This window comes from Taudactylus pleione, unplaced genomic scaffold (genome assembly GCF_031769625.1).
Source record: "Taudactylus pleione unplaced genomic scaffold, aTauple2 ptg000148l, whole genome shotgun sequence".
Lineage (NCBI taxonomy): Eukaryota > Metazoa > Chordata > Amphibia > Anura > Myobatrachidae > Taudactylus > Taudactylus pleione.
The window spans coordinates 2,931,018-2,943,777 of record NW_028284550.1 but is presented as its reverse complement, the minus strand read 5'-3'; the positions used below and the strand labels follow the sequence as shown (position 1 = coordinate 2,943,777).

The following is a 12,760-nucleotide window of genomic DNA, read 5'->3' as shown; positions in this document are numbered from 1 at the left end:
GTGCACATCGCAGGGCTGCAGCTTCTAAACACTTCTGTAAAGGTTTGTACCTTACCAATTGTCTACCCCTCTCATTTAGGGGTCTACTTAAGTGCCATTGATCAGGACCATAACTAGGGGTGTGCGACCTGTGCCGTCCCACACCCCTAGTTAGCTTTTTGCTAATTGTTTTGCGAGTGCACACGCACTCAGATGTGAAGTTTGCAGCTATAATAATTTTTTTTATCCAATTTAGTTACATTCACTTTTGTGAAGTTTATTTATTTCACCTACATCAGTCTATTATCAGTGCATATCAACACCTCGAATGTCGGCATTCAAAACATATCAACAATCTAAATGTCGACATGTTAACTGGAACCCACAAAAGATATATATGTATAACAAGCACTACAGCACAGCCTTCTCTATAGTCCTTGCTCAAGCAGAGCACGAATCAGCCAAAATCATTTACTGTCCATTGTGAGCAGAGGTCCTATATAATACACCATGCCAGCAGACTGAATATCCAAGCATATACTGTATTTAGGGCCAGCTTCAGTACTGGACGGAATTGCAAAGCTGCACACAAGCTGCTTTGCAATTCTGCCCTTGCAAACATGCAAATGCAGCAGGAGGTACCTGACAGCCCCCGCTGCATTTGTGATCCCAGCACTGCGACGAGGTCACAGGCTGGGATAACCATTGTGACCAATGGACAGCGCCGGGTCGCTGAAGAGGCTCAGCTTACTCAGGCTGGCCAGCTTGCCAGCCCAGGAAGCTGCGTCTGTGGACGCGCCGCGTTTCAGGAGATGCCGGCCGCCCCGCCCCTTAAATGCCTCTGTTTGTCAATCAGGCAGAGGCATAGAAGGGACTGCGTGTGATCACGCAGGACCCGTTCTGCACATATGCACACGTGCATATTCCCGATAATCCCTTAGTGCATAACGTCTACCACCACTGTCCTCTGTTACCTACAATCCCCATTTGCAACTTGTAAAAGATCTACAATTCTTCCTATTTTAAAATAAATCTTGGTTGTGATTTGCTTATATTATTATTATTAATATTATAAGATTCCATTTCATTTTGTGTACCTTTTACAGCAACATCGTTCTACTGTCTCTCTGCTTTACATCTAGAAAATACTGCTGCTTAGTTCTTATAGAGTTAAAAGATATGTCTTTTTTTTTCTTCCTCAGAGCCAATAGTAGACCCTCCTGAAGACATTCATTATGCTGATCTCACGTTGAGGTCACAAACTCTATGTAGTCAGGTGAGAGTACAGTATGTTTCCATGTGCCTCAGGTACCGTGGGACAGTCTTGGTATAAGAATAACATCTTATACCATGTTATATGTTTAGGTCTGAGTGTCTATGTTGCTGAAATTCACCTGTTTTACATCTTTAAATGAAAATAACATTTTGGGTGGGAAATCCTAACTTAAACCCTGTCCCAAGGATTAATTACTTATGTTACTAATGAACTATAATAATATAATAATAGTCCAATGTTCGGGACCACTCGCAGCAATCTACGGTCCGGTCTGACTTGTAAACACCTAACTCAAGAGTAACGGTTTATATCATTGTTCTAAAGATTGCCTGTTATCTAAATAAATCTACACAGAGGGCCTGATTCAGACCCGCTCGCAAGCGCTGAGCGCTTCGCAAGCAGGTCGAGGTTGCCCAAGTGCGCATGTGCACGACGGAGGCTGCTCCGTCGTGCGCATGCGCAAGACCCGGATAGCGACGGGGAAGCCGTCGCTCCGGTTCTCGCACCAAAGGGGGCGTGCTGTCGATGGTGAGTGACAGCACGCCCCCTTTGGTGGGCGTGCCGGGGGCGTGGCTGCCCAGACGGAGGCGTTCCCATGGGAACGCCTACCGTCTGGGTCCGGCCCCACTGACATCACTAGTGATGTCAGTGGGAGTGTTTTTGGCTCTGATAGAGCTGAAAGCACTCCAGGGCTTGCGGCCAGCGAGACCCTGCCGCAAGGGTCTCGTCGCAAGCCCGATGGTCGCGATGGTCTTGACCTTCGCTACCATCTTTTTGGCCGCTCGCATAAGCTGTGGGTAGTCACCCACAGCTATGCGAGCGGCCAGGAGGCCGCTCCAATATTAGGTAGGACGGCCCTGATTCAGAGCGAGCGCTCTTGTCAGGGCGTCCGGCTCTGAATCAGGCCCACAGTGCTATCACCTGCACACATCTTCACAGAGTACCTGACACCTAGATACTGTAGAATTACACAGAGTACCTCTTGCCTACACACAATTGCAGAGTACCTGACACCTACATAGGATTACACAGAGCACCTCTTGCCTACACACAATTGCACAGAGGGTCTATTTCAGAGATGTACGCTAATGCCACTGATGTGAATTTGTACGCAGCGGCATTTGTATTCAGATACCCACTGGCGGCTTTGCCAATCCAATCGACTGCATACCAAGATGCAGCATTGGTTGCAGTTCAGTCAATATTCCGCCTTTGGAGTAAAGCTGGCCACACACTAGAGCAACTTACATCCAACCAGCCAACTAGTTGATTGGTTTGGAATGAAAATCTGGTAAGGTATGAAAGCAAATGACAATCAGCAATTTGCTCCCAAACGCCGGAAAATGGACAGAAACTGTTGTTTGAACAAATTGTTTAGATCACACATTTAACAAACTTATCTGACCGACCATTTTCATCTGTTTTCTGGCATTTAGGAGCAAATTGCTGATCATCAGTTACTCCCATACGTTACCAGATTTTCATTCCAACCAACTAGTTGGATGGTTGGATGAAAGTTGGTCTAGTGTGTGGCCAGCTTGTCTATGGTTACTCAGAATGGTCACAGATACAGCAGTCATTTTGAATTTGTATGGGATCGCAGTCTGTGGCACTCCCCCCAAATGGCAGCAACACACCTGCGTTTGAGCCGCCCCTCTCCACCAGTACCTCCCCCAAATGGTCGCTGCCTGTCACTCACTTTGCAAATAAATCCTTTCTGTAACAGGCGACTCCAATGCATGCACAGACCATCAATAAGCGCTCAACTGCAGGAACATCGGAATAACGTCCATCTCTGTATCAGGCCTAGAGTACCTGTCACCTATATAGAACTGCACAGAGTATTTGTCACCTATATAGAACTGCACAGAGTACTTGTCACCTATATAGAACTCCCCAGCACCTGGAATTAACTTACACCGCTGTATGTTGCTGCAGTTTGGTTAATGGCCTAATGTAAATGATATCGAAGGGAAAAGGGATTGGGAAATGGGACCCTGCACAAGATAATAATTGTGAAAATAATCTATAAACCAACTATACCGCGTTATTCTTCTGAGTTTGAATCATATAAATAACAGTGTGTTGGTGGTGCTCCCAGGAATAAAAATGTATATATTATTGTGTTTTGCAAGAGCAAAGAAGAAAAAATCCTTTTTTGGGGCACTCTTAAATTTTACAGTAGTAATGATTATAATATTAAAACTTAACTTTTATTACCTACTAATGTATAATATGAAATAATATAATGTGAAATAATGTGAATGATATAAAATATAAAATATATAAATGATCGTATGTCTTAGGCAAATATAATCATCTATAATCTCCTAGACAGTGTGAATCCTTTGTCTAGGTATTCCCCTCCTGATGTTTGATCAGTAATCTGTTATTCTGAAAATGCAGCATGTGCTATTCAGCCAAAATAACATAAATTGCAACATTGTTGTCAAATCATGATTTGAAAAGGCAGGCACCTGTAAAAAAGAAAAATGTGTCCTACTATATTGGTGATTTAAAGGGTAATGAGTCTGTACACATAAATACGTCACTTAAGGAAATCCAATCAGATCAAGTGATTGGTATCGCACACCTGATAACCTTAAAAAATCTACGGTTTGCTAAATCGTACCATGCATGTGTCAGATTATTATCGGGCTCCAAGATTAAATGTCAAACAATATAGTTAACCACATCAAGTGAGACAATTGAATTGCAATCCAATGTCTGCATCAAGATAGATATTATAATCATACAGTCATATAAAAAGTATGTAATTGAAAAAGTTTTATGACAGCAAGAATTGGTTGTTTGTATTGCATATAGTTCTCACAATATATCATAGCACATGCGGATTATAGATGCGACATCAAGAATTAGTCGCCTTCTTATAGTATATCATAACCTCAGCAGGTTTATAGAACATAACCCACACGATTAATTTGCATAGTATAGTGTTGTCAGCAGTAGTAAGCAACTTAAAATTTTTAAACATTAACATCAATCAGTATTTCTCAGTTTAATCTAAATATAGGCGACACAGTAACCATAATATTTACCACCAGTGTGATCGTTTTATCAGAAATAAACACATATTACATTAGACCAGCTGAAGTATCTATATATTAGAAGGGTTAATATCCTCATTTGAATATCAGATAATTAGTTAGGGTAAATGCTTGAGCAACAGTAGTTTAAACCAAACAAAAATGAAATAATAATTAGAAAATCTGTGTGCGAATTCTCATGATAATTGCCATCAAAGCATAATATCAAAATAAAACACAAGCCACTTATATCACTGTATATGTTAGTTATAAGGGTAAAGAATTAGTAAGACATTTTAAGTGTTCCTCACTTCTACTTTTACCTGTTGTTCGATTCCTACGTAGTGAACAGGTAATGAGAGAGTGAGAAATTTAATGTCTATAGAAAGAAAGAAATAGTGGTATTGTGTTAAAGGTCTTGATATTGGGAGTTAGATAATCCCTGGTGCCTGCCGGTATTGCAGGGGTTAAATTCACCCAGACCAGTCAGAAAGACCACTAGAAAAAAGTTTAAAGAGAATATAACAGTGTGACCTGTAGCTGATATAAGATCTAATAAATGAGCATGATGAATTTCTCACATACAATGTACACTGTGCTTAAGAGCTGCATAAGGCAGATAGTATCCCTATATAACAAATAGAATCAGAGCATTGCTCTTGATTACCAGATCCATATGGCGCTGTTTGACCGCTTGTGATGAGGGGTCAACACGGGGACGGAAAACAGTATGTCCGTGGGACTCGTCAGCCTGTCTGCCAGTAAGCTGATCAGGCCGGCCGGTCCGTATGATGTTAAATAGCCATGTACAATTGAACAGCGTGGGCTGGAGTCAGCGTGCTGAGGGAAGATGGCCGCCTGTCTGCCAGTGAGCCGATCAGTCCGGCAGGTCCGTATGGTGTAGAATAGCCGCGTGCAGTGGAACAGCGCGGACTCAAGTCAGCGTGCTGGAAAGGCTTGCCGTCTATCTGCTGGTCAGCTGGTCATAGCAAACATCAGGAGGGGAATAATGAAAGGAATTGACGTGCGTTTCACCGTTCAGGCTTGTTCACAATAGATTTTATATTTTATATCATTCACATTATTTCACATTATATTATTTCATATTATACATTAGTAGGTAATAAAAGTTAAGTTTTAATATTATAATAATTACTACTGTAAAATTTAAGAGTGCCCCAAAAGAGGAATTTTTCTTCTTTGCTCTTGCAAAACACAATAATAATGGCCTAATGTGTAAGCAAAAGTCCTTTTATTAATATGGAGCTCTAGGGACCAGTTACACTACTGAGACCTATCTCCCAGCATTCCCAAGAGAAAAATAAGACACAAATAAGCGCCATTCAAGGCTTCTACCAAACCACCCACTGATACTCCCTAAAGACCCATAAATCTGCCCAGGCCGGGCCACTTGTACTTCATAAGTTCCAGCAGCCCATAGCCCAGTCCGGATTGGGGAGGCTCTGACACTCTGGGCCTGATTCAGACCCGGTCGCAAGCGCTGTGCGCTCGCAACCGGGTCGATGGTGGGCCAGTGCGCATGCGCACGACGGAGTCGGCTCCGTCGTGCGCATGTGCGAGACCCGGATAGCGACGGGCAAGCCGTTGCTCCGGGTCTTGCAACAAAGGGGGCGAGCTGTCGATGTTGAGTGGCAGCTCGCCGCCTTTGGTGAGCGGGCCAGGGGAGTGGCTGCCCAAACGGAGGCGTTCCCATGTGAACGCCTCCGTTTGGGGGCGGCCCCACTGACATCACGAGTGATGTCAGTGGGAGAGATTTCGGCTCTGTTAGAGCCGAAATCTCTCTGGGGTTTGCGGCAACGAGACCCTACCACAAGGGTCTCGTCGCAAGCCCGATGGTCGCGATGGTCAAGACCATCTTCCTGGCCGCTCGCTATAGCTGTGGGTGGTCACCCACAGCTATGCGAGCAGCAAGGAGGCCGTTCTTAAAAAAAAATTGCCCGGCCCTGATTCAGAGCGAGCGCTCTGTCAGAGCGTCCGGCTCTGAATCAGGGCCTCTGTCTGAGCTCTGGTGTGTTTCACGTCTTTCAAAATATACAGCTAGTAATAAAATAGTTAAAATATTGGCAAACGCTTATGAACACAATTAATTATAATAATCTTTGTAACATAACGTCATTGTAAAATATTTCACAGATAACAAACATTATCTAATGTGACTCATGAACTGTAATACATGTATGAAAGTGTCTATTATTGTTCTTTTCTGTATAAGTTCCAAGTTCTCCTTGGGATAAACTGTCATTGTATTAATAAATCCACTTTGGTATGTGTGAAGACAAAAAAGAAGACAATCATTGTATAGTGTAGAAGGTTTTATAACAATTGGTAATAATATTTCTTATCGCCACATAAATACTTAATATGGTTTAAAAGATTTACCGTACATAACCCCCCAGCCACCAAAACAATACAGTACAAAGTGTGTGTGACCATCTTAGACAATTCTGTTATAAAGATCACACTCTGAGTGAATGGGATGATGTTGACATTGTTGAAATGTCAAAAAGCAACATGTCTACACCCTCAAAATGTCGAAATGTTCACAATTTTGACATCCAAAATGTCGACATGTGAAATCCCAATTCTCAGAATGTCAATGGTTGGGCACCAGGGGGTTAGGCTGCGGGGGTGTTTAGAGTTAGGCACTAGGGGGTGTTAGGCACTAGGAGGAGGGGTAAGGATTAGGGGGAGAATACCTACTGGAACCGCTGCTCTATCAGGTGTTTGACATGCTAAGCATTTCCACATTTTGACCATGTCGTCATTTTCACGTCGACAATATGAATGTTGACATGATAAATATATTGAACTTATATACCACCCCGAGTGAACACCTTTGTGATTGCACACCATTATTTGCAGCATATTTTCTTCAAATGTATAAAAATCCATACAGGTGTCAGAACGGGATGAGAACCGTGCAACAAAAAGACAGGACAACCAACTCTGGCATTTTACACTTTTTTGAAAAGGATTCATTATGTCTAAAAGATTTGCACCGACATAAATAAAAGCCAATACATGTATAGTAAATAACACCAAACTGCTCCGATCTCTGGGCCTGATTCAGAGCCGGACGCTCTGAACGAGCGCCCGCTCTGAATCAGGGCGGTTTTTTTTTTTAATGGTGCGGCCTCTTGGTTGCTCGCATAGCTGTGGGTGACCACCCACAGCTTATGCGAGCGTCCATGATAATGGTCGCGATGGTGAAGACCATCGCGACCATCGGGCTTGCGACGAAACCCTTGCGGCAGGGTCTTGTTGCCGCAAGCCCAAGAGTGCTTTTGGCTCTATCAGAGCCAAAAGCACTCCCACTGACATCACTTGAGATGTAATTGGGCCCGGCCCCAGACGGTAGGCGTTCCCATGGGAACGCCTCCATCTGGGCAGACACGCCCCCGGCCCGCCCACCAAAGGGGGCGTGCTGTCACTCAACATCGACAGCACGCCCCCTTTGTAGCTAGACCCGGAGCGACGGCTTCCCCGTCGTTATCCGGGTCTTGCGCATGCTTGCGAGCGAATTGCGCTCGCGAGCGGGTCTGAATCAGGCCCTCTGTCTAAGCCTAGCAGGAGAGTCACCTGTCACATCAATGCGTTTCCACCATCTGGCAGTAGAAGAATGGAAAACTCCAACCTGCCAATTTAATGCTGCAGAGCACATATCAGCCATATAAGTAGATATAGTGTACGAGGAAAAACAAGCCATGTAACTGGTCATGATGTGCTGGTCTGGTACGGCAAATTGTGACCATCGTGGCTAATTTAGATGCCCTCCTAATGTTTTATAGTTGCATTATCCAATCATCATTAAGGGCCTGATTTAGAGTTTCTTAGTCGTTGCACTACATATGCATCAAGGTACATTTCCGTAGTTCGCTGTGACTATTTATTCGCAGTGTGATTGACAGTCAGGGAGTGTGTTGGACGTAATGGAAAGTGACAGCGAAGAACGCAGGTGTGCCACCACTGTTTCGTGGGCGTGTCGCATCCTGCATCTGCGATTCTGTGCGAGAAATATGGCTCCAGAGTTTCAGTTTTCACGGCCAATATACAGGACCATAGGCTCACTCAGGACTGCGATAATCAAATGATTTGTGACCGATGCCGCGTCTTTGTATGCAGATGCTTGGATGTGCAAAGACGCCAGTGGCTGTGTCATTTGCATATTTTCGCATCGCAGCTGCATACAAAGATGCGGCAGCATTAGTGTACAGCTCTGAATCAGGGGTAAATTACCAATCGGCAATGTAAGAGATAAATAAAAATAGAATACCACTCTGTAATAATCTTCCTCCTACTGTATTTGTTTTGTCCAAGAAATTACTCTAGGCTCATACCATATAGGTAAAAATGACCATAAATGAATGACCGATATTTTCAGAACTGAACATTACACAGAAACAGGACATAAGTTATCATGTAAACCAAAGGAGCGTCTGCACAGAACAGTCACTTCATATAGGCGAGACCTGTTGTTTAGCGACCAGGATCATTTGCATATTCAAATGAGAGACTCATAAGCGATGTGTCTGCCTATCTTGTATGCGCTTCCATAGGGCAGACTGCTAGAGACTGCTCTGAAATGTTACTTATGTCATGTCTCTTAGGAGAGGACACGTAACAGGAGAAATGATCCATTTTACATACTGACATCGTGATCTACTTGGATTGGTTAAGAATTATAAGGGGTGTGGCCAGCATCAGATAGAGACACAAAAGGACCCACCAGGAAAATGAAACCATAGGGGCCCATTAAAGGGCTTGGCATGTCACCAGAGGGGGTGTGGCCAACCACCAGAGGGGAATGGCATTGGCCAGCCATTAAAAAGGGCCAGTTAAGCCCATATAGTATATAAGGGAAAAGTGTACATTCCACGTAATCATGTAACTGACTGTATAGCAGTGTAACCTATGGCTCTCTAGCCCACTTGGAACTACAAGTTCCAGCCTACACGTTGTGCTTTGAAGGGCCTTAGATACTGATAAAAATAATGACATTGATTAAGGGTCCACTTACCATGCAGCTTGTATTCTGGGTGGTCTGCTTCGCCTATGTCTCTTCTACAGAGCACTGAAGGGAGCGGAATCCATCCACGTGGGAAGCTGGTATTGCTATACAAAGTAAATATATATATATATATATATATAAATGTTGAATTGCAAGTCTGATATTTTGAGGGCTCTCAGAATATAAAATAGACCCCTGTCATATAAACTCTCCTCTCAGTCTATAAAAGTCCCTACTGAAAATGCATCTGTCACCCACACAAAACAAATGCAGCTATTGTGTGAGCTCAACCAGTATTTATGAGAATGTAACATTCCAAGTCATTAAAAGGATGGGCGTTTCTAGAGAGGAGGGGGCCCGTGTGCAGTCTCCGTCACGGGCCCCCTCCTCTCAGTCCGGCAGCCGGTAGCGCACTAAGCGCAGCGTGGCCAGCGCCGCACTTATAGACTACAGTGTGCCCAGAGTCTATAGCGCATGAGCAGGCCACCGGGAAAATGGCCGCTGTGGCCATTTTCCCTGTACTGCGAATGCGAAAAACGACAGGAAAATGGCCGCCACCGCCATTTTCCAGTTGTTTTTAAAGCGCTGACACCGGCGCCGACCTGGGCCTCTGGAGAGGTACTATAAATACGCCCCTGAGAAAGGATTCAGAGACATTGTGTGGACACAGCCGTGTTGCGCCAATCAGGAAAATTAAATCTCTGACAATATATATAACAGTATATGTTCTGCAGTGTTTGGCAATTAAATCATTCGTTTTCATACGCTTAGAACAGTAAATTTTTGATATACATGATATCTTTATAGATTCATTCTAATCCCGAATAATGACCATATTTTCTTAGGGTACAAACAGAATTGTAATATCACTATAATAAGTTCCAAGATGGTTTATGCATAGCAATTTTATCTCACTAAAACTACCACATAAAGATAAAAATAAGCAGTTATTTTGCTGCAAACCGAACACACCAGAACTTTGGGGTTCCGAGTTGAAGAGCCCTAGCTCGGATCACTTTGGGGTTCAGCGTGTAATTGAGTTCCGACTCGGATATTCTCACCACGTTTGGAACCCTGATCTAAAAACCGAATATAGCGTGTATTGGATTGCATTTAAGCCCCTCCCTCGTGATTTCAGGTGCTGTGAGATGGTCAAAATTGACTGAAAGTGACTGGATGTAAAAGTTATTGTTGCTATAGGAACAAAAACAGGTCCAAATAATATGATTTCAGCTGGTTTTATCAATTTTTAAAGAGATCCAAAACCGAAAGTGTACTAAAACACTTGAGGGTGGTTTTGCCAAAACCAAAGCACAATGGTGATTTAGAACCAAAACCAAAACACAGAGGTCTGCACACATGTCTACTTCATTATGGTTTTAGCTATTATTTTGCTGGCATTATTATTCTAGTGGCATTCTATTTGTTATCCTTACTTCATATAGGAGCTAAAAAAAAATCCTCTCAATAGACTGTACTGCCTCTAGTGCATTGTTTTGGAGATTATGAGAGTACAGTATTCATTCTGTAAAAATTACACTACCTTATGTGTGCAGTACCTAATTATCAGTACAATTCCTTTATCCTTTAAAATGGCCAATCAGGATATTGTAAACCAATTATGGGGATGGCTGATGGCATGATAAATGAATTGCAGTCAGCAGGTTTTGGGGGGACTTTTTGGCATGAATCTTATCCCCAACATAAATGTGAGGTCCAAGACACTCACCATTGTTTTATTACAGTAACAGTAAAGAGAAACATTGATGGAGTTATTACTTAAACAGACACAGGAGTCTAAAATCTCTTTGTAATCCTTAGAGACAAAAAAAACATCATCAATGTATCTGACCCATGACACAAGTATTTTTCTTTTTAAATTACCTTTCCAGAAATAAATGACTCCCCAGATGATTCTTGAACACATTAGAATAAGAATGGGAAAATATTAATTTGTGCCGTATGTTGGCTTTTATAGTAAGTTAACTAAAAATATATATTTTTATATATATATTTCAGACGCCTGATCGTAAAAGTGCTGAAAATGATTTCCCACTGAAAACGAGTGAAGCAACCATCTATAGTGTTCTGAGAGAGGGGGGAGTCTGAAAAGGTACCGAGTATACAGTATTAGTATAGACCACCACGTCAGTATGGAAGACGGACTATTTTTCGTGTCTACTAGGAGATTATAGACAGACGTACACATTACTCTTCCTTTTGAATGTGCAAATTATCCTGGTTTCCAAACAATGGACCTCGCCTAGCCTGGCTATTCTTTGCGGACTCACCAACTTATTTATATATTTATATGATTTATAGCTTGTTTCAGTGTAGATTTCAACTATGAAAAATATAGTTAATTTATTTATTATAATAAACTCTGTATGAACTAATGAAAACATATACTGTATGTGGAATAGTATTATCATTTTATGGCTGAAATTGTCAATAAAAAATTAATGGTTATTGGATAATGCTACTATAAAACTCGTGTTTTCAGTCCTCCACCTGCCTTTTAAGTCAATGTAGGAATCATGTCATGTATTTATGTGATTTATCTGTATATTTGATATTTTACAATGATTCTTGTGTTCATAAGCGATAATATTTATGCTGTTTTATTAATAACTGTCTATTTTGTTGGGAGGTGGCACCCATTGTATAAATAAGGCAGTACTCATTGTATAAATAAGGCAGTACTCATTGTATAAATAAGGCAGCACTCATTGTATAAATAAGGCAGCACTCATTGTATAAATAAGGCAGCACTCATTGTATAAATTAGGCAGCACTCATTGTATAAATAAGGCAGCACTCATTGTATAAATAAGGCAGCACTCATTTGGAGCTTTGGGAAGCTTTCTGTGTTAATTTCTCCACTTTCTTTAACTTTAATGCAATGTTAACCACTTTGAGTAAAACTAAACAAAAAAAATATTATCCTTAGGGGGAGATGTACCAAGCCTTAGAGAGAGATAAAATTAAGAAGTTGCCCATAGCAACCAATCAGCTTCTGTCATTTTTCTAGCAGAGCCTGTAAAATGACAGCTCTGAGGGTCACACATCTATGGCCCAATTCTCCATTCTGCCGATCCGCGGACATCGGTCAAAATGGCAGATCCGCAGACATTGATAATCATTGATCAGTTGGCGGATTGGGGAAATGCAACATGTTTAAAAATCCCCAACTCGCCGATTCCGACCATTTTCGGATCGGAATTGGGGAATCGAGAATGCCCAACATGTTGGAATTCCCCGACATTGGCAGAATGAGAAATTGGGGCAAACCATCGCAGATGTATGGGCCCCATCAGAAGCTGATTGGTTGGTGTGGGCAACTTTTCCATATCTCTCTCTCCAAGATTTGATAAATCTCCCCATTAATATTTTAAACTACATCCTAACCCTGGACCTAGTCCCATGCCC

The 12,760-nt window shown here is 42.2% G+C and overlaps 1 protein-coding gene across 3 annotated transcripts in view; it reads left to right on the top strand.

The window, feature by feature from the left end:
* LOC148522296 (SLAM family member 5-like) overlaps window positions 1-12,760 on the top strand; it is an 87,267-nt gene that overhangs the window by 68,802 nt on the left and 5,705 nt on the right. The window contains exons 5-6 of one of the 3 annotated variants that reach the window (XM_088474177.1): window positions 1,182-1,255; window positions 11,351-11,444. In XM_088474177.1, the coding sequence (XP_088330303.1) occupies window positions 1,182-1,255; window positions 11,351-11,440 (164 nt within the window). In that variant the 3' untranslated portion in view covers window positions 11,441-11,444. Of the gene's footprint in view, window positions 1-1,181; window positions 1,256-11,350; window positions 11,787-12,760 lie in introns of those variants that run through there. The other 2 variants (XM_088474176.1, XM_088474178.1) reach the window with 2 other exon arrangements.